Source organism: Lepidochelys olivacea (assembly GCF_965140295.1).
Source record: "Lepidochelys olivacea isolate rLepOli2 genome assembly, chromosome: 15".
Taxonomy (NCBI): Eukaryota; Metazoa; Chordata; order Testudines; family Cheloniidae; genus Lepidochelys; species Lepidochelys olivacea.
The window spans coordinates 13740534-13767774 of record NC_140425.1 but is presented as its reverse complement, the minus strand read 5'-3'; the positions used below and the strand labels follow the sequence as shown (position 1 = coordinate 13767774).

The window sequence follows — 27241 nt, the reverse complement described above, 5'->3', positions numbered from 1 at the left end:
ACTAAGAACTTGTGCACTGAGATTCATTTTGTCACAATATTTAGGGGCTGAATTATGAACGCCTTGAAAAAATGAGACTATAAACAGAGATGCTGACAGACCCTTAAGCAGAGCATTACATGTAGTGTACCACGCTGCAGAGTGCCAGGGCTTCCCACAGAACTTCAGACTCCAGGCATTTTGCATAATGCTGTAGAGCTCCAGGATTCCCAGCAGAGCTCAGAAATATCGTTCTTATAAAATGGGATTCAAAAGTTGTTGGCATGGTTACCACACAGAGCAGGGATTTATCGCTGGAGAGATTGGACATTTATGGTGCTGAGAATCTCATCACCATGCCGGGCAGAACCAGTACTTTGTTGCATGTCAGACAGCTGTAAAGAACTGACATGCCACATCTGGCTGGCTAGAGTCCCTTGTTAAAATGTCATTTGTCCTCACTGCTCTACTACACATTGGATCAATAGGAAGAGCAAAGCTGTCTTAGATCAGTTTTTCTCCTGTTACTGACATGGAGCAGGGACAGAGTGCAGCAGACAGGGGGCAGAGCTGCAGGGGCCATTGGCAAGGAGGAAGCAGATGGCAGGGAAAGCTGCAAACACCCTCTCCCAGAACCATCTTCTCTCTCCCTCATTTTGCTTCAAGGCCAACCTCCTTGGTTACAGGTGGTGAGAGGCTTTGAAGCATCCTCTTCCTTCTCATTACCCTTGAGGGTAGCTGCAGAAGCAGACTGCACAGTGGAGGCACACACTTCTGTATGCCCTCTGGGTCATGGGAACACTGCAATGGCAGCCTAAAAGGTCCCTGCTGCTGACAGCCTCTTCATCCCTGGAGCAAGCAGCCCTCTGTCTGCCCCTCCCCTGCAGCAAGGAGACCTTTTCCCCTAGGGACTCTGAGAAGCGGAGAGAGAAAAAGGAGCAAAGCACTGAGGAAAGGAGAGTGAGAAGAGGCGCAGTTATCAAGTGATGGGCAGATGAGGCTAACTAGCTTCCTCCAGAGAAGAATTTGAATTTGCCAGGAAGTAAAGAGGGCAGAAGGGTGAAGAGGGAGATGCTGAGGGTCTGGATTGGGATGTATTGGGGAGTTCACCTGGGACTAGAAGCATTGGGTGATACTATGATGATGGATTGTACAGTCTAGCAGGCTAAGGGCCACCACTGTTATTGCGTTAAAGTGAGATAATTTCACATCAGTGAGGGCAGAATGCTGCAAGCAATGGTGGGATCAAAGCAGAAGACAGGAGAGGGCACAGTTTAAGTATCACATAGAAAAACTGAATCTCTCGCAAACTAGGAAAGACTGTAATTCAATCACATATTTCTAGTCAAGCCATACATCCCATTTTAACAACTGGTAGAGTCTCCCAAGCAGTCAGGGTATGGTCTATAATTCATCATATTTCACCTTGATCATAATCTGTAAAATCCTTATTTTAGAGGCCCAGCTTGAGTCACATGGTGCTTGATTTTTACAAGTGCTCCTCTGAAAACGAGGCCCAAGGTGACTCAAGCTGAGCACCGAAAATTGAGCGCTGAGCGGCCATTTGAAAATACTGGCTTTGGAAGCTGCCTCTCCTACCATTTGTTTAGGACAGGTCTCTGACCAACCATTTCAAACACATTTGCATTGAAACTTCCTCACAACGGAAAAGGATGGCATAGAGAGACGCATGAGAAAGATTACACAGGTTTCTACACAGAAGCATTAGGGGTCATGCTGTGAGAACATATTCAGCAAATGTGGGGAAGTACTCAAGAGAGAAGGGAAGTGGATTCTGCAAGATCAATGAGGCTATTGCTCACTAGGGTAGTGGGGAGGGAGATCTGTATAGTGAAACCTGCCTGGGGCCATTGCACAATATTTAATAATACTCAGCATTTACAAACAGTAGCCCTTTGCGTGTTCAAAGCTCTGTCCAGGCATGAGATAATGATAAACACCCCTCACAATGTGAAATACAATATTCTCAAGCATTTTTCACTTCAGAGTCCAATGAAGAATGAGCACTATGTTTGAATAAAAGATTATGGCTGTGATTTCCCTTGCCAGAATGATTCAAAGATATGCACAGGGAGCTGTGAAGCATGCTCAGTAGTGGAACATTTGTGCAATGGCGAGCACATAGCAGCTAATGCAAAGCAGCTTTATCTTTAACTCTTAGAGGGCTGGTTCAGACCATAATGCCCTCCACGGGCCTGTCGAGACAGGAAATTAAAAAAAAAGTCACAATAATGGAATTAATCAAAAGTAAACTAACTAGAGATACAGGAATAAACAAGAAAATAAGATAAGTTGTCATCACAAAAATTCACTAGAACAAACTAGGGGAAAATAGGAGAGAAAAATCTTCCTTCTATAATCAGTAAACATCAAAAGGAATAAAAATAGGATATTTTGCATGTGTTTTCCAGAGGGGCTGAGGACGTACAGCTTCCTTTGGCTTCATATGCAGGTTCGGTGTTCAGTATTTCTGAAATCAGGTCCAAGATGTCTCAGGGTGGGCACCCAAAACTGATGCACTAGAAATCAGTGGCCACTTTAAAAAAATTGACCCAAATCTTTCTCAAGAAATAATTTTTACTGCTGTTCAAACCTTACACTCTATTTTGAGTCATGAAAGACCTTAGGGATACGATTAATGGGGTGGAGAAACAAAATGAAGGTACTGCAGCCTACATTTTCCAAAATGGCTCCTTATTTTAGAGGCCCAGCTTGAGTCACAGGGTGCCTGATTTTCAAAAGTGCTCCTCTGAAAACGAGGCCCAAGGTGACTCAAGCTGAGCACTGAAAATTGAGCGCTGAGCAGCCACTTGAAAATACTGGCTTTGGAAGCTGCCTCTCCTACCATTTGTTTAGGATAGGTCTCTGATCAACCATTTCAATACACGATTGCTGGCAGAGACTGCTCAGGGGACCCAAAGCAGGCAAATCTATTTCCCATATAATTAATCCTCTTTGGTGTTGCAGCAGATTGAGTTCAGAGAAACTTTTGATGAGCAACTGCAGTGCAAGCTTCCCTAAACTGCTGGCTAATGTTCTTCATTCCTAACCCAGAAGGACCATCTTTGCTGAGCAAGGTGACAGCTCAGTCTCCATGTCCCACTCAGTCCTTGGCCTCTCTGCTGGGACTCCCAGAGGTGCTGATTGTGGTGGCTGTTTTTTTGTTGTTGTTTGTTTGTTTAGAAATGTGGATACTTGCCTATGTGGAAATGGATGGAAAACACTCATCTCTTTGCAGAGAGTGACTACAAAACAGGATTTGCAGAAGTTGCTTATGGCAAATTTCCATCTCTTTTTCCATGATCATTTAACACAGTGGGTAGACAGAGACTGGGTTTTGTTCTCTGGGGTCATACTTGCATTTTAAGACAGAAATGCTGTAACTTTGGCTTTCCAATTTGGGGTAAAATCTTTCCTTTCCTAGGCTGTGCCATCTTCTAAGGGTGGAGGAATGATAGCAGTGCCAGTGCAGAGCAGCAACATGCTCAGCAGTACTTCTTACTGCTGCTCCAAACAGGAAGACCACATACATCCATATCCACAGCCTGCTACATTCGGCAGCATATGCATGGAGGAGGGAAGGACCTGGCTACACTTCTTGGGTCAACACTGTGTTAGCTGGGTCCTGGTCTAGCACTGAAGGGAGCACAGGACTGTAATCCTACCCTGCTGTTGCACAGGTGAAGATTTTCTTTGCACCCATTTTCCTGCTAGAATACCCACAGTAGGCAATACAGGATTTTGCCCTGGCTGGGCTACCCTGAACCTGTTTAGTTCTGCACTCCTGTGGTTTCTCTTACTGTATTGTATCAACAGGCAAAACCTTCAGGAAGCCACAGCAAAAAATCTGGGCTGTAAACCACAGGAAACTAGAACAAGGCACGATGCAAAGTGGGTGATTTTAATACTGACCCAGATAGTGCTAGATAACATCATTTAAATAATTTCCCTGCCTTCTTCCTTAAAGACTAACTCCTTTCAGCCCCACTTTTTGTAGGGCGGGGAGGATCACACTATAGGGGGTCACTGATGTACAGCGCTGACTCACTGGCTTTTCTTCTATACCCTCACCATGGATCCAGTCTGTGCCAGCTCACAGACGGGGAAATGATAGCATATTTCTGGACTCCTCTCTGCTCCCAGTAGGTCAACATGAAAAGCCAGATCCTTTGAGACTTTCTGCAAGAATGTCTTTTCCAAATACCTGTTCAACTGCACTTATCGCCTCAAAGTCTCTCATAAAAATTCAATATTATTGAGGCTACATGATGCAAAGACTGGCTGGGGGTCAGACTGGGGTTCTGCTTCAGCCACCTGACTTCATGTGTCTTGCAGATGAATATGAAGAACCCACTTTTTTGATTTTTTGGGTACAACAGACAAACCTTAAAAGAGAAGGAATAAAATATTTCATCTGGGAAACGACCTAGAAAATTCAACTGTCCTCTGAAGAGCATTTGTACCAAATTTGGAAACATAATTAATTAATTAAACCATGGGTTTCAGAGTAACAGCCATGCTAGTCTGTATTCGCAAAAAGAACAGGAGGACTTGTGCCACCTTAGAGACTAACCAATTTATTTGAGCATAAGCTTTCGTGAGCTACAGCTTACTTCATTAAACCATGAAACAGAGCGGTTTTATTCCTGCTTTAAGTACTAAGCTTCATGTAAATTTCACTATGGAGTAGCTACCAGTGTCTCCAGATAAGTCAACCTCAGGGATTCTGCTGATTTGAGCTTCATTCTTGCGTCACAAAAAAAATCTAAATTCTTGGATAGTTTTAAAAAAATAACAAAACAATCCAAGGTGGACTGCTGTTGTAAGGTAAGAGACCAAAGGATAATTGCCTCCAGCACTCAAGAAGTATGATATCTCAAACAACTGCATGCCTTGGCATGTTATTTCTCTTAGAAATGGTGTCTTTAATTGTAATCAATAAGAACATAGGAATTGCTACACTGGGTCAGACAAATGGTCTAATAATCCAGTGTTCTGTCTTTGACAGTGGCCAGGACCAGATGTTTCACAGAAAGGTGCCAGAAATATGCCTCACTACAGCACAGGCATAATTTCCCTTGTGATTCAAGGTATCACTCTTCAGTAACAGTGACATGGAACCCTCCATGGTTCCATGTATATACATCACATAGCACAGAATGACTGTATCGTAGATAATGACAATGGAAGATTATTTTGTTGGGGGTAAGTGATCAAATACCTTCTCTGGTGTCCTATGTCTACATTTACCACGATCCCTCATGAATGGTAACAGAAGGCCATTTCAACTCTGGATTTTACACCAGTGTCGCTGAGATCACAATGCAGCCCTTTGTTCACACTGGAAATGCCTGTTATAAGCAGTTTCTGGATCTGCCTGCTTATTTTTCCACGTCTTGTGAAGATTCCAGCATTTCCTCCAGAATATACTTATTTATTCATGTGCCACTTGCACATTAGATGCACAAGGGAAGTGCCCGTTGCTTTATTGTTCTTGTAAGATACTGCAGCCCAATGTATCTGTCAGACAGAGCCATCTTCCGCTGTTGCTATGGCTCGACAGCATGCTACAGCCAATTGCGAAGGAGATGGATATATTTGTCTCTGTTGCTAAAGGCAGACCAGGATCCATACCCAATCAGGAGGCAGACGGAAGCAGGGCTGGGACTTGCTTTGAAACATCAGCTCTCTATAGGGACCAGCATTTTCTTCTCTGCATTTTATTATTTATGTAGTTTTTAAGAACGACAAATGGCCTGTGGCAGCCCTTCCATGCTGCAAGACTATTCTACACATGAGAGGGATGGGTTAACTAGCCAGTCAGTGTTGAAAATGACAGCACAAAGCCAGTCTGTTACGATAGGAAGTACACATTTCAAAATGACTTGAAAGAGTCCTTCTGCCTCCACTACATCAAATGACTGCTCCCCTCCTGACCACATATACACTCCAATTCACCTAAATCCCCCTCACTAAAAAACAGCAACAATCTCATATAGCCCCCTCCAAACACAAGTGTTTCAGATGCAAAAGGTTTGGAACCCGAGTTAGAAAAAGCAATCAAATGCCAGTGCTGGTACTGAGACTTAGGTAAGAACTATAGAGATGAATTCCTGAGGGAGCTCCCTGTACACCCCGCAGTAGTAGGTTCACAGCACAAACGTGCCTGAGGCCTGGTGGAATTATGCTTTTTAAAAGACTTTTTATAACCACACAATATTCTACTCTGTGGAAAATGAACCATGGAGAGAGATGTCCATTCATAACCTTTATTTGCAAACTTACTTCATTACAAGAGAGTCAATGTGGGCATCAGCCTTCCACCCGTGAACCCCAGGCCTGGACTCTAGGCAAGAAGGATCCTCTTTTGTGATCCAGAATCTTTTTTTAAAAGATACACAATTGAGGTAAATACTTAAAAAGCTAAACAATGATTTACCCCTCAGTTTTTTTAAGCCTGGGTGCAAATGAACCCCCCCTCCCCTATTTCTCTCACAATTTCCATTTTTTAGCCCCAGGTTGAGATAAAAGGAAAAGTGCAGGGCTCCTGATCTGTGATATAACAAAAAAACACAATGGAGAGGGAGCAGAAGCAGATGGCTTGGAGGCTGGTTTGGGAAAAAGTATCTGGACAGAGGAACGGTTCGCAGTACACTCCTCCGATCCTCAGTTATTTGAGGAGCCTCAGCTATTTGCCCAAAATTCAGGTATTAGACTTCAGCTGAATACAGTTACCAATTTCTATTAGAGGCCACATACTCCTGCAGTCTAAGGGAATCTGGGGCTGCACAACTCAAAAGCTGCTTTGCAAGGTACTTGGGGACATACAGGGCCTGCTTCTCCACTGCCCTGCACCTCAAGCAGTCATTTGCACCTGCAAAATAAATGCAAAGTCAATTTAATATGCTACCAAATGAAAATGGTAGTGTTCTACATTCACTTTGTACAGGTGTAAGTGCAAGGCAGTAGAGAATCAGGCCTTCAGTTTCAGTAGACTGTGGGAAAGGCAACCATTAGGACCAGTTGCAGAGCTCCTGTCCAGCTGGAGTTGGGATTCTAAGTGTGGACTGAAAGGGTTCAGATGTCCCCACCCTCTCCATTCCTCCGACCTTCATGGGGAATTCAAGGTCCACCTGCTACTGGGCCCTGACACTCTGGCTTTCCCCATCTCATCCTCTATAATACAGTTTTGTTGGGTGCTATGAATTCTATAGTGCTCCAAAACGTGTGATCTGTGGCACTATGGGATTTGCAGTGCCCCAGAATTCACAGCACAAGTGAACTGCAGAGGCGGGAGGAGGCAGCTTTGTATCAAGGCTCAGCTAGGTCCCAAATTCTCCAGCCCTAACAAACCCACAGGGCATCCACACTGTAGACGACATTTCTGAGGTTTTACTCCCTTTGAATTGAAGGTCTTTTTACACAACTTCATCAACAACAACAATAGGTGGACCCAGAACCATCTCATCCAGATACACCCCAGTTATGAATACGGGGTGATCTGAACAATTTAACTTCCATAGAACCAGTGACTAAATACTTGCAACGGGCTACGCAGCTTCAAATTGTCCCAGTTAAAGTCTGTGATCGGCAAGAACCTCAGAGAGCACTGCTTTTGTTACTTTTAAAACTCTTGATAAAACTGTAGTCAAAATGAACTTAGTAACAATTAGAAAAGGTCTCCTTTCCCAGTTAACTACACTGTGTTATCTCACAGCCTCTTTTGGCGAGAAAGGGGCAATCACTGGAGAACTGCAGACCACCATACAAAGTCTAGCTATGTGAGTTACATTCGACCACCAACTGAGAATTCAAAGAGGAGCCATGCTGCCCAGAATGTGTCGCTGGTCATGGGATCGCTTAGTGGATTCTCCAGCACCTGAAAGACAAAATAAAGAACGACAAACTTCATTGTACACTTCCTTTAAGGATGCAATTACCATCTGCAGAGGAGCTCCTGTTTTCCTTCCTGAGCAGAGATACAAGAGCACAGATGTGTGTGGGAGTACCGGGGTAACGATGGAGTATATGTACAGAGGGGGCTGAAAGCAAGAGGAATTCTTGTTCCTTTTACTGAATACCAACAGGGCAAATCATCACACAGAGTGAGAGAGAGAAAGGGAAAAACTGTTTACCCACAATGTCTCCCTTCCAGATGGGAGAAATGTGAAAGCTCTAGCAACAGAGAGACTGCGAGCCCTGGAAATCTTAGAACAGGCTCATTCATCATCAATGTCCAAAGCTTTCCTACTCATCTGGTTCATGTTATGGCTGTAAAAAGGTCATTTTCCAAGATAAAGATCTTCATCCTGCTGCTCTTAGAGGCTCAAAGGGTGTCTCTGTTACTGTCTTCAGAGCTGCAGCTGCCTCCCACAATAGGGTTAACAGACATTTTAAACTATCTTTTCAAAACATTTGTTCCACCAGATTATATCAGTATAAGAAAAACAGAAACTGATGCTAAGTGGTCTCTACACCAGTAAATCTGAGGCCAAGAAATAAACGTGACAGGTAGTTCAAGATGGATGTCAGATGGAAATTTCTTAGGTTGTACTGTTTATCATCCAATTCAGAAATGTGTCACCACAACTCTCAGCACACTGGATTTCTTGCTTCCATCCTCAGGGATGCTGCTGCCTTAAATAGCAGTGTTAAAAAGCAGGTCACCTACTAAGGAAACTAACTCATTTGTTTTGTTTACTATTTCCTGTTGCAGCATTACTTTCTGCTTCTATAAGATGGTTGTTACGGGGGGAAAAATCCCTTTTCAGGGACAGTAAGAAACATTTTGTAAAGAATGTCATATCTAAAATGCTAATGACACTGGGAGAACAGATTCAAACCAGGGATGTAAATATTTTTAAAAGTACCTATTTAAACATCGGTTATATCGGTTAACCCTTTAATCATTAACAAGTTCACAATCTACCCCACCTATCTATTATCTTTGTCACTTTTCAGAGGCTGTACTAGCCTAGTACTGGCACCCAAGTGAAGATTTGTGCTTTAAATATATTATTTTTCACCTGACGGGTCCCGAGAAAGCCGCTGCAGACACACGGCAAACAAGCCAGAGGGAAGGGGTCTGCAAATGGAGGCAGTGATCCCCAGAGCCCCAGCCTGTACAGCAGCCGTGGGAGGCCATGGGACCGGTGGGTCTGGGTGCCCAGACAAACCCATGCTGAACACATAGGGGTTCCTGAGGGGGCACGGGCTGTAGCTGTCTGAACTGAGCGGTTAGGGGGGCAGGGACAGGTTGTGGCACCATGAGGCAGACCGGCACTTCACACTCCCCCTGTAGGAGATGCCCCTTCTGCCCGGCCGGTCGTTGCCTCAGGAAGGAGGTTCCTCCCTGTCCCCCATCACAGGGATTCTCCCCTCGGGGGAGGGGGTGGCAGAGTCACACGCTCCACATCTGGTCACACCAACAGCTTGGGCGGAGCCTCATGCGTCCCCTCCCTTCCCTTCCTGGCTGGTGACAACTGAATTGTCATAGTAACATTAGAACTCAGAGGCTGGGAAAGTTCCGCTTCTGCAGTTCCATCCCATCATGTGACACCCTCACCCCCGCCAGCCCCAACCAAACGTTAACTGCAATATATTAACGGTGAGACTAATACTTATCGGTTAACCGTTTAACCATTTAATATTTTACATCCCTAATTCAAACCACACAGCTGCTGTTAGAAGGTGCATACCATTTAAGCATGCACAATCTAGGGTGGTTAGCTATACACAGTTCTGTGCAGACCTCCTACAGTGTGCATAAACAGTGCATTAAACGATATGTTCTGCAGGATCAGCAGCTACAGTGACATATGTTTAATTTAATCAGGGTTGGATAAGCAATTTATGTGAAAGAAAATCCCTCTCTAGTATTTGGTGGACACTGCCCAGGGAATTGGCCTCTGACAACTTGCCTAGATTGGGTTCGGAGACCTTGGGGTCGAGGGGTGTCTCTGAGCATTAAAAGGAGAAGAATTGCTAGGACATGAATCAACATCTTTAATATGCCACCAGGAGCTAATCCTTCCTGAATGCCTACTGGACTCTGTGACTAAATAATGGGAGTGAGCAATAGACGGCTGGGATTCCCCATACCAGGCTTCTCAGTCAGAGACCCAAATTGCTTACCAGCTATTCCCATTTCAAGGATTTGCCTCTGAGCATGCAAAAGCCAGTAAGCAATGGACAGCACTGAAGGAGTTTATATTCTTCCTAGGAAGAAATCTTATCACACTGTAAATATCCTGAGATTGCAATGGCCCAAATATCCAAGTCACTGTGCATGAATGTCAGAGCCAGGCTAGCCTGCCTTACATAGGATCCAAGACCTTTAAGGGACACAGGAATAAAGATAATAGGAAAGGAGAAAGGAGAACACTAGTCAAACCTGCCTCACAGCTCTCAAAAAGAAACACTCAGAAATTTACCAATATCTTCACTTTCTTTTATAGGACGGGACATGATGCCATGGCTGAGGGAGGAGATAAAAACATTTCATTTACAAGAGATAAATCCCACCTGTACTGAGGGAGAAAGCCAGTAGAAATTAAACCTTAGACATCCAATGCTCAATCTGCTAAAGAAAATGTCACCTTGTAAAAGGCTGTGGCTAGAATAGCTAGGTGGCTCCCTTGCAAGGAAGGCTGGATTTTCTATACAGAGTTCAGCACCCCCTTTCAAAAGGGCCCAGGACCCAACACGCACTGACTGTGCTGAGCTCTTCTGAAAATGAATGGGAATTCTGAGTGCTCAGCACCTATCAAAATCAAAGCACTGAGTTATGTGTTTATACCAATTCTGGTGACTAATTTTAGACAGCCACATTTGAAAATGTTGGTCAGTGGAGGGGACCTACCTCTGGTGGAAGAGCCTGGAAATAGAACACTTGTGTGCATGTTTTCACCACATCCTAAGAACATCAGCAATGGGATATGCTGTTGTTACCTGTCCCATCATGATGATCCTTAAAGAATTGCCCTACTTTCTACTTCACATCTCCCATCTCCATCTGGAGAGGATTACGCTCCCGATGTCTCTTCCTTTATAGGTTGAGTGCATTCTCTTACCTGGCTGTGTCCCAAGGCCTGGATTTCCTCCAGATGGGATGTGGAAACAGGTGGACACTGGGATTTGCCAAGCACAGCCTGGGGGGAACTGGAAAACCATCGGAACAAGTTAGCTTACATGAGAATCTGAGACCTCCTGGGTGTTCCCTTTGCAATCATGCACGACCCATCATTTACTTTAGCCTCACAGCAGCAGGTCTGGAGGGACATTTGCAGGAGAAGCTTCTGTGCACAGACTGGTGAGCACTTACGTAAACCCACGCCACCTCCCTACCCTTATTAGAATGGTTTAATTAAACAGATCCTGCAGTGAGAACACTGTCACTGCCAGCAGGGCTAAAGAGGGCTGGCACAGAAGCAAAATCAGGAATCTGTGTACCCAGAACACACTCTACAGCAAGGAGACATCTACCAAGGATTGTGTCTATCCTGGAGAACAGGACAAAAACAATGATTTTAGAGTCAAAATACACAGCTTTTCGAACTAACCAAAACATCCTTAATGCTGCCTCTACAATCTGTCAAGGCCTCTAGCTGAGAGTCTCAGATCTCAGCCTGCAGCTTGCCCCTCATCCAGACATCACATCTGGGCTTTCCCCCAAGGGTCCCATCTTGGGGCCACAGAAATGCTGGCTATGCTCAGAGCCACAGGTGCTAGGCCAGGGAAAGGGGAGTGGGGGGAGATGACTTGACAGATGGGATGAATGCATCTCTCCCTTTCTCTCAATAACCACCTCCAAGTCTCAGAGGTACCTCCAGATCCTGCCCGCTGTGTTAGCAGTACTGTCCATGCTGCTCCCAGCAACACTCCTCACTGTCACTTGGCTTACAGCAGATGCAGAGCAGAGGACCCATTGCTAGAACCATTCCCACCAGCCTGAGTTAGGTTCCCAACAATGCAGGCAGCACCCACAATTTGCAATGAGCACCAAAGCATTTGTGCATCCTAAACCAACATGCTGTCTGGAAAATCCAGGTTTTCTTGCTCCATGAGGGTGAGTGGGCTTTTCTGTTTCAAATGCCCATCACTAGGGACTTTTGCTCTGCATGAATCATGAGCTGCGTCAAATTTCACCCCCTCCAACCAGAGGAGCAAGGAGGACACAGCAAGGTTGGTCTGAACAAGCAGTGGCTTGGGGCCCCACACGGAGCCATAGTTTACTTGCTGGACACAACTATTCCCACCCAGCAGCATGACCAGATAGTCCAATTCCTCCCCCACACTCCTTCCTTGTAGCCGTGGGCCCTGCAAATCACAAAGCCGGATTTGGATACAGTCCAGGGGCTTAAGACAGACTATGAAGAGATGCAGGAAATCTCCTGGAGTTGTTCTAATGAGCTTTCAGGCTGAGTCCAGTCAGGGTGAGCACCTTTACAATGACACAGAAGCAGACTGAGGTGCTCTCAGTTGACCTGTAGATCTGCTCCTGCAATTGTCACCAATCAATAAGGGATAGAGGGTGATCTGGTAGTGAGAGCACGTGGCTGGAAGTCCATTCCAGGCACTGACAGCATGTGACCTTGGGTAAGTCATGTCCCTCTCTAGGCCTCACTTTTCTCATCTGTAAAGTGGGGACAATGCCATTGACATGCCTTACAGGGTGTTTGAGAGGCTCCTTTAATTAATATCTGAGATCCTCAGATGGAAGGAGCTAAGTGTGATATTATTATTAATTACTGTTGTTATTATTGAGTGGAAGGAACTGGAACTTTTCCTCTGAGGCAAAGATTAGTTGGGGTTACAGTGGCCCACCAAGCACAAAGATATTCCCCTTTCACCATTGGGCCAGATGTCCACTGATTAGAGGTCTAGCCCATAACAATGAAGGACAATCCTCTGTGGCTTCCAGTCTCCATGGGTAACATTTTCAAAAGCACCTAAGTGACTAAGGAGCCCCTAAGTCCCATTGCCTTTATAGAGACTCAGATCCCTAAATGCCTAAGTCACTTCTGAAAATTCTACATCTTGTGCCAATTTCAGAACCCTCCTGGGAGAAACTGAGGCAGGTAATAAGTCAATGTGCAGCAGTAGCAGCACGGATAGGAGAAGAGGAAACTAACTCTGTCCTCATGTCTAGGTGTCCTTGCAATCAGCAAGGGTTACCACTGCCGGAGTATGATAAGGAGGGATGGCATGCAGCTTCTTGACATTGGTTATGTACCCAAGTCACATACCGCAACAAGGAGACATTTACCCTATATTTTCCCCAATTGCAGAATATATTTTAAAAATAAATATGATTCATTCTAGAAACAGAACATACGGTTTTAAATCCAGCCATAACGTCAACAGCGGCTCCTCTATGATCCTTCTTGACCTTTAGTTGCTATTTAAGACTGTATGAATCCCAGAACTCAGCCTGCAGCCCTGCCCCATTGTGTCTATTACAATCCCCAGGCCTGGGCAATCCCAAACCACCCAGTATGGGATATTTGAAATGCTAGTCCTGGCAAAAACTGCAGAGGAAGACAGGAAAAGCGTCAAGACATTTCAGCAAGGGACTGGGAATGAGAAGTTTTGAGTTCTATTCCCAACCTTCACACTGACTCCCTTTGTGCCCTTGGCAAGTCACATAACCTCTCCATGCCTCAGTATCCTCATCTATAAAATGGGGATAATAATGCTTATCTATCTACTAGGACTTCTGTGAGAATTAATTACATAGTGTTTGATAATGTCATTATTACACAAATGGTAGAAAGAATGGAGGAGAAGGTCTGGGATAGGAGGTTGCTGATTGTATTTTCTCCTGCAGGTTAGTAAACAAAAGCAACTTCATGATATTTTCTCTGTGACATCTACTGCTATGTAACATTACGATGGTACCAGGGCATTTTTGCATCCCATGAGCTGCAAAACCTGTAGGGGAAAACCTGCAACCATGAAACATCTCGTACAGACAGAAACCTTGGTGCAGAGACAGACAGACAGTGCAGCTGGAGTTCAGGGACTGCCACCTTTGATATCCTGCTGGATGGAAGAAACTTGTTTTGATGCTGTGCATCTCCAAAAGCTATTTCAGGATGATTCACAGGCTCCATAAACCCAGCTGTCAGGATTGAGGATGGGCCCATCACACTCAGGACAGGTGGCATCCACTGTTAGAAACAAGCTGGGCAAGCAGTTCAGACACTGAACCCAGTTCAGATGGGGGTGGGATGGATTTGTCCCTTCTCGTACAAGACTGGGGGCCTGATTCTCCTTTGCCCTGTACTATGTGGAGGCATTTACGCTGCGCACAGTGAGTGCAATTATGTAGCATTTCACACCCCTGTGCACAGATGAAGACGTCAACACAAGGCCAGGGCAGTGGGAGAATCAGGCCCCCGGTGTGGGAAGTATCATCACACTGTTCCCAAAGCCCTGCTCAAAGGCAGGGAGCCTGGAGACCAGGGAAAGAACGGAGCACAGAACTCCATTCTCACTTGTGTCCTCCACGCCTGTTACCTGTGGGGAAGAATGGCTTCCAGGGGCCCTAGATGTCCTTCTCTAAGCATGAAACTTTCAATCTCTAAATCTGCCTGGTGACTGATGCTTTCTGAACTGGCCTCAGTACAGCCACCTCGAGGGACCCTGCTCCCAGAAGCTCTGACACCTGCTGGAGTAAATGCCAATGTTAAGCGAGCTGCGGATAACAAGACTCAGCCCACAAACCCAGCCTTCCTCATCAGAGGCTGCATGACAGACGCACCACAATCCTACACCCATAATTATGGCCAGCCACAGTAATTAACTGGCACCTAGCTGCTGCAAGACTGGCTGCTCCTCTCCCCACCACTTCCATCCAACTTCCCTTCTCAGCTCTGGAGACATGAATTAATGTGTCCAAATTAGACCATTCCAGAGAAGGGGGAGAAGACAGGGAAAGCTGCAGGATCAGTGAACTACATGGGGTGGGACAGGATGGAGCGAGTAAGAAGGCAGGGGAAAGAAAGGGAGAGGTGCAAAAGACAAGGAAGATCAAGTAAGGACAAGAAACTGAAAAAGGGTATGTTTCTGAAGGACTGATACGCTCTGCTAGCAGGAGGGCTTGGGTGCCCTGGAGTGACACACAGCCAGGAGGTGAGTGCCTGCTGAGAGGGACTGCCTAGCCAGTGCCAGGGCAAGCAGCACTCGGCTGTTGAGAACCAAGAGGGTTTAAATATTTAAAAGCTAGTAGCCGATTAAGGTGAACAGCAAACAGCTGAAGGGAGCTGGCCAGGGGAGCAGCTAAGGAGTAAGTGTGGCCTCACAGAAGTGGCTGGAGGGCCTGCAGCCTGAGCAAAGAGGTACAGGGGTAAAAATAAACGCTGGTCAAGCCCAGTGATCTCAATTTTCAGACTTGCTCCCTGACCTGTTGAGAGCAGGACCCAAGAGCTCAGGTTAAGTCCAGCTCCCCTGCTTGTCACTAGACAGAGGAGGCTGCCTGTGGAAGCAGGAAGGTCTAAGACAACAAATCAAGTTGTTTTCAAACCAACAATGGCTCTGAACAGAGGGCAGTTCCACTTACCTGCTCTACCAGGGCTGCTCTCGCCAGAGACTCCTTCTGCACTGGGAGTTGGCTGCGTTGCGTCCAGATATTCTGTTTGGAAGGGAAGCGAGCGACAGGAGCACAGGACAAAGTTCTCCAGCCAGGGGCTAGTGGCAGTAAAACTTGACGTCTGTCTGGTCTCCGTGGTGGAAGAGCTAAGGCTTATTCTGTGCTCAGCCTTAGTGCAGAAAGCGGTAGGCTCTTCAGTGTTGAGAGGGGTCACTGAAGTTTTAGTTGACCTCATTTCCTGTAACTCACTGCTCTGCAGAAAGCTATAGTGATGCAGTGAATGAGAGGCTTGACTTTACTGCTCTACAAAGAGCATGATCATCTCTTAATGGGAGAAACCGCTGCTCAGTACCTATAGCAGCTCCACCCCTAAGCCCCCTGTCTCCTAGAAAGGAGTCACTGCCAACTGAACCCCGGAGCACCAATCCAGGGGGATGGCGAGTCTGTGCCAGCTGCTCAGAATGGCTGAAGCTGATTTTGGGGCACTGATCACTCCCATCTATGAAAGGAGTCAAGACTCCAAACTGGTCTCACTGGGCACTGCCAGCTTGACGGGAATGTCAGTCCTGCGAGGGAGATTAAAGTCACGCAGTCACTGCACTTCTCCTAGAATGATGAGATTCCCTCATACATCACCTGGATTCTAGCAACTTTGAAAAGGTCCCATCAGCAGACCAGTCCAGACCCGCAGCTGACTGCTCCCACCCCGGACCACAGGGCACAAGGGTAATCTCTTTCTGCTCCGAGCCAACGCCTGCATGAAATGCATCTGCAAGACACAGAACAGGGTAGGTGACCCAATACTCCTGGGAGCCCTAGGGTCAGTACAGTTGTGATGCCGAAAGGAAACTAACAAAGGTTGGTGCTAGTGGGCAAATACAACAGGGCTCCCCCTGTCATTATTGATGACTGAATTCTGGTTATGACCCTGGAAGGGTGCAATGGAAATGCTCAGGTTTTGTACTAAGTTTTACTGGAGTGAATTGCGGCTCCAGGGTCACATGTCTGCACCAGGCTACCCCACTTATTAGCTTGGGGAACAGGATTCTTCTAAACTATTATTGTGTTGCTAGCAACTCTTAGTATTCATGATCTAGATTGGCGCTTTGCACCCTGTCCAACCTTGACAAGGCATTTGGGTAGTGTGAGAGATGTAGGTGCAACCTTCAGATTTTCACTTGCCAGGCTGGTGAAGGGCAAGACATTAGGAAAGTGACATGCTACGTCCATGGAGGTGTGGGGCTGGAAGGAACCAGATGCCAACTTCACCAATGCGTGAGCACTGTCAACTGCCATGACACCCGCTATACCCTCTCCAGAGTGGTGTCTACCATGTTAACAGTTGGATGCAGCAGTAGGAGTCAACTCTGCTATAACTCTTTTGACACCCATTGTGTCAACAATGATGCCCTACAGGAATAGAGTGCTGCAAGGAGGAGATGACTTTGATACAAACTCCCTATTTCCACACTAATGGCTGACAGCGCAAACAGGAGGCCTGTATACCAGAGCATAATCCTGCCATGTCTGCTTGATTCAGTAATGCTGAGTTACTGATCCCAAGGAAGCAGGGGTAGCTAATAGTGACTCCTCTGTTTATCATGAGGTGATCCTAAAACAGGCTTCCATATCCCAAGCCCACTCGGAGGAGACCAACCTGCAGCTTGTGGAATGCAGGATCCACTATCAGGCTGATGTTTTGCTTGGTGAGTTGACGGCTCCTCATTGGTTGAATTGATGAGCTTTTCCAGCCGACTGAGCCGGGTTTTTTGACGACGACGGTAATTGGCAAACCAGTTATAGACCTGATTTGGCTGCAGGTTCATATCCTGAGCCAAACCCTCCTGCAGATCCAGGTAATCAGGGGAAAAAGAATAAAGCACATCCAAATAACCATGCTCGTCCCTCCAGTTTCCAAAAGCCATCAGACAGTATGAGCTTCCAGACCCTTATGCAGGTACCTGGAGAACATGCATAGCTCCCACTGATTGATCAGCTCATAAAGAGGAAGAGAACAGAAAAAGTTAATTCTCCCTTGACATCCTATTTGAGAAAGGGAACCCCAAGAATCCCAATGGGTTTTTGCCTTATTTGTAATTTAACTGATATAAATAACCAACTAATGGAAATAAGCACATTTTTAAAACTGAACGTAATTTACCATTGGAAGACAAATTATTGGGCTCAACGCAGGAATCACTGGGTGAAATTCTCTGGCTTGCCTTATGCAGACTAAACTCTCATAATGGTCCATTCTGGCCTTAAGAAATAATCTATGACAGGTCTTTAAAATCTCCTGTGTATTACATTAAAAAACTACATTAAGAGAACATTTGATTTAAGCAATCAAAAGTCAAGAAATGCCACAGTTAAGGTTACACATGTAACCTTTACTCTTCTCCCTTATATATAATCATTACTATAATCTTTCATTAAATGATCACAGATTTCTTAAATACAGTATAACATTTTTTTCTATATTAGATACATGTGTAGCATCTTGTAATATATTTTCTTACTTTTAAACGTACTATATTATCATTGTGATAATGAAACTATGTCTTTATTGATTTTGGCTATTTATATAATAGATTTTCCTCTCTCTCAAGTAAGTAGTTTAATAATTTAGTCAACATACATGTATTATATATTTTCTTTTCAATCAGAAGTGCAACCTTCCTGGGGTGTAATTCAGGGAACAAGGAAGTTAACTACAAAGCTAATTTGGTCACAGACTTGGGTACCTTATGCATGCTAGCAAATTTCACTATTATTCTATGTTGTTATATTTAATCAGTAGAATACTGCATAAGAATGGCTTGTTGTGTGCATTGCATAAAATAACTTTAAGAGACTCGAAGTAGTACACATGCACATATCTAAGGCTATAGAAAAATTATCTATTATATTAAACTACTTGATAAATTACATGATCGTGTATCATAATGCCCGCACACAACAGGACAAAGTAATGATCTAGTGTGCTACTTTCCACTGTCACTTCCTGACTTTTAAGTGCTTAACTGAGCAACCTTAGCATTCTCTTAAAACAGATTTTTGTAAGTTGCTGCTGTTTTAATGAAAAATATTTAAAAAAAAAAAACAAATTTCACAATGCAGAACTAAGCTAAACATGCCCAGAATAACCTGTTCCCCATAACCTTGGGGGCTTGAAGGAGGGAGCCCCTTGAGTGAAAATTTTAGGAGCACTGCAGTTTTTACCTTATAAAACAGGGAATCAGACAAGGATTCCTGCCAAGTCCTGGCTCATTCAAAGGCCACTTTCACTACATTTGTCTCTGTCCAGCTAAGCTACATGCACATACGCACAAGGGCTGACTATCCTGGTTGCAAACTTTACAAGTCTAGCAAGAAAACTCAGTGCACTTTTAAATGGGTTATAATTCAGTCAAATCACAACCAGTTAGCACCAGAACGCCTACAGTGCTTCTCAGTAAGAGCTATTTCCCTGCCAAATTTCACCCAGCCATTTCAACACTAGAGCTGTTAAAACACTATTATAACAGGGAATACATTTTCTTCCACTTCTTTGCTCCACATAACAACTGGATTTCTTTTGCTTTAGCTTAAAAAAAATTAAAATGCACACCCCTTTGGGCAATGATCAAACATGAGAAACTTCAGTCCAAAAACTGACTGAAACAAGGGATTAGATTGGAAACATTTATGTGGCTTTGATCACAGTAGTTGCTGCTGTTCCCGTGCAAGGCAACCTTCAGCAACAGCCTGAGTAACACTGTGGCATATTGACAGGTTTCAGAGTAGCAGCTGTGTTAGTCTGTATCCACAAAAAGAAAAGGAGGACTTGTGGCACCTTAGAGACTAACAAATTTATTTGAGCATAAGCTTTTGTGAACAATGGGTGTTACAATACACACACTAACGAGAGTGATCAGGTATGAGAGAGTGAGCTATTACCAGCAGGAGAGAGAAAAAAACCTTTTGTAGTGATAATCAAAGTGGGCCATTTCCAGCAGTTGACAAGAACGTGTGAGGAACAGTGGGGGCAGGGGGGGAAATAGTTTTACTTTGTGTAATGACACCTCCACTCCCAGTCTTTGTTCAAGCCTAATGTAATGGTGTCCAGTTTGCAAATTAATTCCAATTCAGCAGTCTCTTGTTGGAGTCTGTTTCTGAAGTTTTTTTGTTGAAGAATTGCAACTTTTAGGTCTGTAATCGAGTGACCAGGGAGATTGAAGTGTTTGCCGACACCACATTCTACAAGCCATTACCCTCTGATCCCACTGAGGGTTACTGAAAGAAACTACACCATCTGCTCAAGAAACTCCCTGAAAATGCACAAGAACAAATCCACACAGACACACCCCTAGAACCCAACCAGGGTTATTCTATCTGCTACCCAAGATCCATAAACATGGAAATGCTGGACGCCCCATCATCTCAGGCATTGGCACCCTGACAGCAGGATTGTCTGGCTATGTAGACTCCCTCCTCAGGCCCTAGACTCCCAGCACTCCCAGCTACCTTCGAGACACCACTGACTTCCTGAGGAAACTACAATCCATCAGTGATCTTCCTGAAAACACCATCCTGGACACTATGGATGTAGAAGCCCTGTACACCAACATTCCACACAAAAATGGACTACAAACCATCAGGAACAGTATCCCCAATAATGTCACGGCAAACCTCGTGGCTGAACTTTGTGACTTTGTCCTCATCCATAACTATTTCACATTTGGGGACAATGTATACGTTCAAGTCAGTGGCACTGCTATGGGTACCCACATGGCCCCACAGTATGCCAACATTTTTATGGCTGACTTAGAACAATGCTTCCTCAGCTCTCGTCCCCTAATGCCTCTGCTCTACTTGTGCTATATTGATGACATCTTCATCATCTGGACCCATGGAAAAGAAGCCCTTGAGGAATTCCACCAGGATTTCAACAATTTCCATCCCACCATCAACCTCAGCCTGGACCAGTCCACACAAGAGAGACACTTCCTGGACACTACGGTGCTAATAAGCGATGGTCACATCCACCACCCTATACCGGAAACCTACTGACCGCTATACTTACCTACACGCCTTCAGCTTTCACTCAGACCACACCACACGATCCATTGTCTACAGCCAAGCTCTACGATACAACCGCATTTGCTCCAACCCCTCAGACAGAGACAAACGCCTACAAGATCTCTATCAAGCATTCTTACAACTACAATACCCACCTGCTGAAGTGAAGAAACAGATTGACAGAGCCAGAAGAGTACCCAGAAGTTACCTACTACACGACAGGCCCAACAAAGAAAATAACAGAACGCCACTAGCTGTCACCTTCAGCCCCCAACTAAAACCTCTCCAACGCATCATCAAGGATCTACAACCTATCCTGAAGGATGACCCATCACTCTCATAGATCTTGGGAAACAGGCCAGTCCTTGCTTACAGACAGCCCCCCAACCTGAAGCAAATACTCACCAGCAACCACACAACAGAACCACTAACCCAGGAACCTATCCTTGCAACTAAGCCTGTTGCCAAATGTGTCCACTTATCTATTCAGGGGACACTATCATAGGGCCTAATCACATCAGCCACACTATCAGAGGCTCGTTCACCTGCACATCTACCAATGTGATATATGCCATCATGTGCCAGCAATGCCCCTCTGCCATGTACATTGGCCAAACTGGACAGTCTCTACCTAAAAGAATAAATGGACACAAATCAGACATCAAGAATTATAACATTCAAAAACCAGTTGGAGAACACTTCAATCTTACAGTGTGTATGGTAACACCCATTGTTTCATGTTCTCTGTGTATATAAAATCTCCCCACTGTATTTTCCACTGCATGCATCCGATGAAGTGAGCTGTAGCTCACGAAAGCTTATGCTCAAATAGATTTGTTAGTCTCTAAGGTGCCACAAGTACTCCTTTTCTTACTGTGGCATATAGCATCCATACCCGCTGATCCTTGTTTGGATTCACTGTCACATTTGCAGCAAATCTGTGCAGCTTTTGGCGCACTTTTTCAGGATAGTTTCGATCCTTTATTCCTTCAGGACAGAGGGAAACTGGTGGAGGATTCCTAGGCAAAAAAGAAAGTATAATCACCAAGGTCCCGAAACTGCACCATTAAACTCAATGGAAGTTTTGCCATTGATTGCAATAGGAATAGGCCAAAGTTTCAGGTTAACGGTGAAACCTGTTCCCCAATAAACGTCTATCTTAGGATGTGAATACAGCCCTTGAGTTTCCATCCACCACACCCCCAAATCACAGTAAAGAAGAGCACCAGATCATCCCACTGCCAAGGTACCTCTTCCTGCACCGGAATTTCTGCACCGGTGTCAGGGAATCTGTGTGGTGTTTCTCCATGACTTTGTGGTAGTGGATCTCATTCCAAAGTTGCACCAGCTCCTTCTTTTCTTTCACCCTGCAACACTAAGACAATGGCAGGGCTGAGCACATCCTCTCCAGACAGTCAACCAATGTCTTTCACAGAGGGGGAAAAAACCCTCAGCATCCTGAAACTTACTGAAAGGGATTCACACTGGGTCAGCTGAGTTGGTAGCCTTCCCCAGAAATATGAGTCTCTTATGGCCCACTGTTACTTCTCAAACCTGCACAGGGCTCCTTGTGCAAGAAAAGAGCTCATTATGCACCTAGTGAATTTAGACCTGGTGTATGGACCTAAGCTGACAGCTCTGGAAGCTGAAGTCTCTTCTCTTCACAGAACACACATAGCACGATCACTGGCAGCCCAAGCTTCCTCGCACCATCCCACCCATGAGTCCATCCTCTCGCACCATCCCACCTATGGGTCCATCCTACAAGGGGCTGAGCACTCAGGACCTGATCCAGCGAGACACTTAAGGACATGGTGAGCTTTAAGCACAAGAAGGATCCCAATTCTAATGGGAATTGCACTTGTGTGGTCCCTGGAGTCTTTTACATGCCAAAAATTGCTTTCTTTTACTAACAGATGTTTTGTCCATGATTTCCCTCAGAGATCAGCACTGTATACCCCTCCCCCAAACTCCTCAGGGACCCCAACAGGCTAGTCTCCTACTTGTTGTTGCTGTAAGCACTGATGTTCTGACTCCTGACATGTATGTTATCATTGCTTGTCTAACACGACTTCCTGCCCTCCTTGTAGTTTCACTGAAGTGACCAAGAACACATTCCTACCTCCAGGAGTCTGCAGGCTGTGTCATGCTGTCCCCTGTGGATATGGACAAGCACATAGGCTCGGACTACATTGATGTTGGTGAGGAAATATTCCTGAAGCTTGCACCCCATCATTGCCTCAACCAGCTTCTCCAGACTGGGAGACATGCTCTGAAGATTGCAGCAGAGCTGTCCTGCTAGATCGAGCAGCTTGGCCTGGGGAGGGTCCTTGTTTTTATTCTTTTTAAGCAGCGCCATGAACCGCTTCATGCTTACATTCCTCTGGACACCTCTTCTATGCAACAAAGAAACAGAATCTGATGTTTGAGCTGCTAGACGAACACTCCCCTCCCTATCAAGGCACATTGCTAGCTTCTAATTCTCCCTTATACTATACGTTAAAATACTTCACTGCACTTCTATAGCACTTTCTACCTGAGTTTTTCAAATTACAAAGAGTAGTTAAGCCTCTCAATCCTCCTGTTAAGACAAGTAGTATTCCAGGCTTGCAAGTGGGAAAACTGAGACACAGAGAGGTACAGTGACTTGCCCCAAATGACAAGACGGTGGAACACTTTGTAATCATCAAACTTAGAGAACAAAATACAGGGCAAATGAGCATCAGTAAAAGGTAAAGATAGAAAATACATTGAATACATGTTTAAAGTAATTATTTATAAAAATGCTCCTCCCACAAAAAATTTAGTCTGCTACATAATTGTAACCACCGACCAGTTGGGCAAAATCTAATTATCCAGCAGAATGGGGTAACTAAAACCTCAATCTGGGTCGGTGAGATAAAGTTACTTTCTGCCCATTGGAAAAACACTGACTTGGAGCATCTAAAACTCCACAAGTGCAATAAATTACAGGGACAAGTGACCTGCAGGTGATTCACTGGTCTCTTGTATTCTTGTAAATGCCATCAAGTGGTAACTTCTCTGCACACTGAACTTTGGAAGGAGTACCTACAGAATTAGCTACATATGCTCCTCTTGAAGAATAGGACAGAATAGTGGTTCTCAAATTGTGGGTTGGGACCCCAGTGCGTCGTGAACCCATTTTAATGGGGTCACCAGGGCTGGCGTTAGATTTGCTGGGGCCCAGGGCAAAAGCCCGAACCCCATCGCCCAGGCTTTGGCTTTGATCCCGCCACCTACAGCAGTGGGGCTTGGGTAGGCTCAGGCTTTGGTCCCCCTTCCTGGGGTCACGTAGTAAATTTTGTTGTCAGAAGGGGGTCACAGTGTAATAAAGTTTGAGAACCCCTGGGACAGAATGCAACTTGCTGAGAGACAGAGAAAGAGTTTAGCTAAGTAGACTAGACCACATGGGCAAGTCATCCATTGCTGACCCTCAGGCTTTGTCTTCACTGCAAAAAAGGTGTGTTTTTGCATCAAGTTGGCCATCTCACTGTATAATCCTAGTGGAGATAAGGCACAGGTAATTTTTACCTCTATGTAGCTAGCTGGGGTTGGTCTCAGGTTTCACTGAGGTGAAAACTTCAGTGCCTGGTCTCGACTCGGATTTTACATTGAGACAACTACATTGATTTAAGCACACTTTTTACTGTGGTGAAGACAAAGCCATATGCCTTTTCTTGATGAGGAAAAGGGTGTATTTTTAAATTTGTTAACTAATCTGTGTTAAAATTCTGGTGAAGACAAGGCAGTTGTAGGTTTTAACACATATTACCTGGTCAAGGTAAACCCTAGCATTTAATCATAGTTGGCTCATGCTTAAGTCTTCTCGCTCCCCTTTCACCCCCCCCCCACCTTTTTATTTAAATTATGCCTTCATTTGGATGCTTAGCATTAGTTTTATATTTTATTTTTAATCTATTGCTAGAAGATTAGGAAATTCTACTGTAGAGTTTACTTTGACTAGCTAACATGAGTTAAAACTACAACAACCTTGTCTTCACCAAGATTTTAACACAGGTTAGCTTAACATGGGTTAAAAATGCACTCCCCCCCACAGCGAAGAAAAAGCCCTAATTGCATTTACAGTGGTTCTGGACTGGGAGTCCAGTTTTAATTTTCAACCTCAAGTCAGACAGGAACAAATCCAACACCCACTGAAGTCAACAGGAATCTCTCCACTGACTTCAAGGGGCACTGGATCAGCACACACAGGAATTTTAAGTGCTGACTGGCTCTGCAACTTGTCCTTGAGGTAGGGACATGCAATATCCATACAACAGATTCATTTTAATAACTCATTTTGGCTCCAAAAATAATCAGGTCAAACACTTTATCATCAGACAACCACACTGTCGATCCCAGTTGTCCTTGGACAAGTCACCTTAAAAAGAATTTCCTAGCCTGCAAACAACAGGGGAAAACTAAAATACACAGCCAAAAGCAAATAAAGGCATCACTTAAAAAAAACAAAAAACCACACACACAAAAAGGTGGGGAGGTGGGAGGAAGAAGTCATCCTACATGAGTCCACAGCGATTAAAACAGAACGCACATCTGAAATTATGGTTCTGAATATATTCAGAGTTGGGCAAGAGTGGTGTGGTGCATATCCAGTGGTTGGAAGTCCCAAATGCTGTGGGTTAAGAACAGTCTCCTGGTTCTCCAGGGCACAATGGGGAAACCCCCATAAGTGGCGAGTTCTGTGGGCCCGTGGTGCCTGGGCACCAGGAATATTCCTGGCTGGGTCTCTCCCACGGCCCCACCTTCCACCCGGGGCCCCCACCCACCACCGGCAGCGCAGTGGAGCTGAGCAGCTTCCTGCCTGCTCGCTCCATGTGGCTGCCGGCCCCTCTCTGTGGCCCCTGGGCGGGGTGGGTCTATGTCTATGCGCGCTGCTCCCACCCCAAGTGCCCCTGCAGCCAATAGGAAGCTGCAAGGGCAGTGCTAGGGGTAGCCCCCCCAGCCTGCCCTGCCTAGGAGCGCAAGGTAAGTGCCGCCCCCCCTTTCCCCCACACTCCCTCCCGCCCCCAAACTCCCTCCCAGAGCCCGCACCCCCAGCCCAGAGCCTACACCCAAATTCGCTTCCAGAGCCTGCACCCCTCAACCCCTACTCCTGTACCCCTGCCCCAGCCGAGAGCCTGCATCCCTCCCCCCCTCCTGCACCCCCACCCCCTGCCCCAGCCCAGAGCCTGCACCCTCCCCACAACCCCCCTCAAACTCCCTCCCAGAGCCCAACTTCTCACCCCTTCTGCACCCAAACTTCCTCCCAGAGCCTGCACCCCTCCTACCCCCCAAACCCCTGCCCCAGCCCAAGGCTTGCACCCCAGACCTCCTCCCCCATACCCAAACTCCCTCTCAGTGCCTTAGGCAGGTAGGGAGCAGAGTCTGCAGGGGCAGGCTCTGGGCACCACCAACCTTTCTGCAAACCTGCTGCCCCGGGGAAACCCCTACAACACCGGCGGTGTCAGACAGCTAACACTGTTCTGATGGAGGCTCATGAATTTCCCCTGTGGTATCCACGAAATACAAATGCAGCTGTGAAAACTCCATGAACTTGGGAGAAAAAAGCTTTATCTTCGGGCAGGGCTACCAGGCCTGGCCCACACCCCAGCCAGGCACTGTGTGAACCAGCCCCGGGGCGCAGCGCAGAGTGGCTAAGCTCATGCCAGCCCTAGAAGCAAGGGGGCTCGGGCTCCTCCATGACACGCAGGCGGAAGCCCACCAAGGGGTGTTGGGCTAGGTCTGGAACACCCTAAAAACCTCTTTTCCAGACGCTCTTCAGGGGCCCGCAGAAGAGGCTGCTGCTGCCCCACCTAGGAGCCTGCCCCCTCCGGGCCTCCTTCAGCCCTGCCCCCGCTTTGTAACCGGCCCCCCGCCGTGTCCTGCCCCCTCTCCCCGCAGCGGAGACACGGGAAGGGCTAGGCGGGGAGCCGGCCATTAGGGGCCCTGCCTAGAGGGCGCCCAGCGGGTCCCCCGCGACAGCAGCCGGAGAACCCCCGACCCGGGGGGCCCGAGCCCAGGGCGCGCCCGGCCCCCGCTGTACCTCCCGCGGGCGGCCATCGGCGGCCTTGGCGCCGGCCGGGCTGCGAGTCCCAGCGCTGCCGGGAGCTGCCGCGGGGAGGAGCTCGGGGCCGCCCCCGGACACGCGGCGCCCGTGGGACGCGCCCCGGGAACGCACCCGCTGCAGGACCCGCGCTGGGGCCCGGCCCCTGCTCCGTTGCCGCCTGGGCTCAGGCCGGTTTATTTCTGGCACGTGGCCTGCAAACGCCCCACGGCCAAGGGTCAGAGCTCTCTCCCCCCCGGGGTGCGCAGTGCGGGATCCAACAGGGCCCCACGCGGGTGCGGCAAGAACAGCAACGCCCGGGCCAGTGGAGGCGGGGCAGCGTTTCCACTCAAAGTGAAGTTTCGGAGGGATTTAAAATCTAACCACGTTTCAGGGTAGACCGGACAGTCCGGAAGTAAATAGGGCAGCTGAACGTTGGAAAGCCGCAACTCCCTGTGATAGGGACAGTCTCGTTTTAAAAAAGGGGTCCTTTATAAAACCTTTCAGTAAACATTGCAGGGGGA

At 46.3% G+C, this 27241-nt stretch overlaps 1 protein-coding gene across 9 annotated transcripts; it reads right to left on the bottom strand.

The window, feature by feature from the left end:
• Nucleotides 1-6255: 6255 nt before the first annotated feature.
• On the bottom strand, nucleotides 6256-26993 carry ANHX (anomalous homeobox; the record flags this gene model as incomplete). 9 transcript variants are annotated; one of them, XM_084648745.1, is made up of 10 exons in its annotated part: nucleotides 26853-26993; nucleotides 22776-23046; nucleotides 21904-22028; nucleotides 21549-21672; nucleotides 17250-17436; nucleotides 16229-16361; nucleotides 15563-15855; nucleotides 14521-14671; nucleotides 11073-11160; nucleotides 6256-7879 (listed from the first exon to the last, which is right to left on the bottom strand). In XM_084648745.1, the coding sequence occupies exons 2-10, from the start codon at nucleotides 23022-23024 to the stop codon at nucleotides 7787-7789; spliced, it is 1443 nt and encodes a 480-aa protein (XP_084504871.1). In that variant the 5' UTR covers nucleotides 23025-23046; nucleotides 26853-26993. The 9 variants fall into 9 exon arrangements, with proteins under 9 accessions (XP_084504871.1, XP_084504869.1, XP_084504866.1 ...); XM_084648743.1 differs by having other exon boundaries at nucleotides 22776-23049; nucleotides 26853-26988; XM_084648740.1 differs by lacking the exon at nucleotides 26853-26993 and adding an exon at nucleotides 26718-26841 and having other exon boundaries at nucleotides 22776-23049.
• Between the last annotated feature and the right edge of the window lie 248 nt (nucleotides 26994-27241).